At 64.7% G+C, this 847-nt stretch overlaps 1 protein-coding gene across 1 annotated transcript in view; it reads left to right on the plus strand.

Moving 5' to 3' along the window:
* LOC104510123 (unconventional myosin-If-like) overlaps window positions 1-847 on the plus strand; it is a gene marked incomplete at its 3' end in the record, with an annotated part of 14,368 nt that overhangs the window by 7,529 nt on the left and 5,992 nt on the right. The window contains 5 exon segments of the mRNA XM_010152274.1: window positions 96-185; window positions 347-478; window positions 555-689; window positions 765-845; window position 847. The exon segment at window position 847 is cut by the window's right edge and continues 57 nt beyond it. Coding sequence (XP_010150576.1) covers window positions 96-185; window positions 347-478; window positions 555-689; window positions 765-845; window position 847 — 439 coding nt within the window.

The raw sequence follows: 847 nt of genomic DNA on the forward strand, positions 1-847 counted from the left end.
GGGGACATGCAAAGCCCCCGCTCTGTCCCCAGCCCTGAGGCAGGGCTGCTGCAGTGGGGACCCCTGGCTCAGCCCTGTCCCTCCTCTGCCCCCAGCACGTGAAGGACATCATCCTGCAGTCCAACCCGCTGCTGGAAGCCTTTGGAAATGCCAAAACTGTCCGGAACAACAACTCCAGCCGCTTCGTAAGTGGCCAGGGCAGGTGCAGAGGGTCAGTGCCCCAGCCAGGACCGGTCCCAGCAATGCTCCCGGCGTGGTGGGAGAAGGGGGCGAGAGGCCAGGGCTGGGGGGTGAGGAGTGCTGCCGGCTGGGGCCACAGCTCTGAGCGGGAGCTGTGCTGGGACAGGGGAAGTACTTCGAGATCCAGTTCAGCCGAGGCGGCGAACCCGACGGAGGGAAGATCTCCAACTTTCTGCTGGAGAAGTCGCGGGTAGTGAGCCAGAACGAGTGCGAGAGGAATTTCCACATCTACTATCAGGTACGGGCGGCACGGAGCTGACGGAGCTGCCGTGGGGGCCAGGGCCAGGTAACTGCAGCTCCTGTTTCTCTCGCAGCTCATCGAAGGGGCGTCCCAAGAGCAGCGGCAGAACCTGGGCATCATGAGCCCGGATTATTACTACTACCTGAACCAGTCAGACACGTACCAGGTGGAGGGCACCGACGACCGCAGCGACTTCCATGAGACCATGGTGAGTGCCTGGGAGGGGGAGTCCCCAAAGCCGGCTGCAGCCAGGTAGGGGCTGACGGGCCCCCCGTGTCCCCAGAATGCCATGCAGGTCATCGGCATCCGCGGCGAGGACCAGCAGCTGGTGCTGCAGATCGTGGCGGGGGGCCTCCCCCCGGGGAA

The sequence above is a fragment of the Eurypyga helias genome, unplaced genomic scaffold, assembly GCF_000690775.1.
Source record: "Eurypyga helias isolate BGI_N326 unplaced genomic scaffold, ASM69077v1 scaffold14235, whole genome shotgun sequence".
Lineage (NCBI taxonomy): Eukaryota > Metazoa > Chordata > Aves > Eurypygiformes > Eurypygidae > Eurypyga > Eurypyga helias.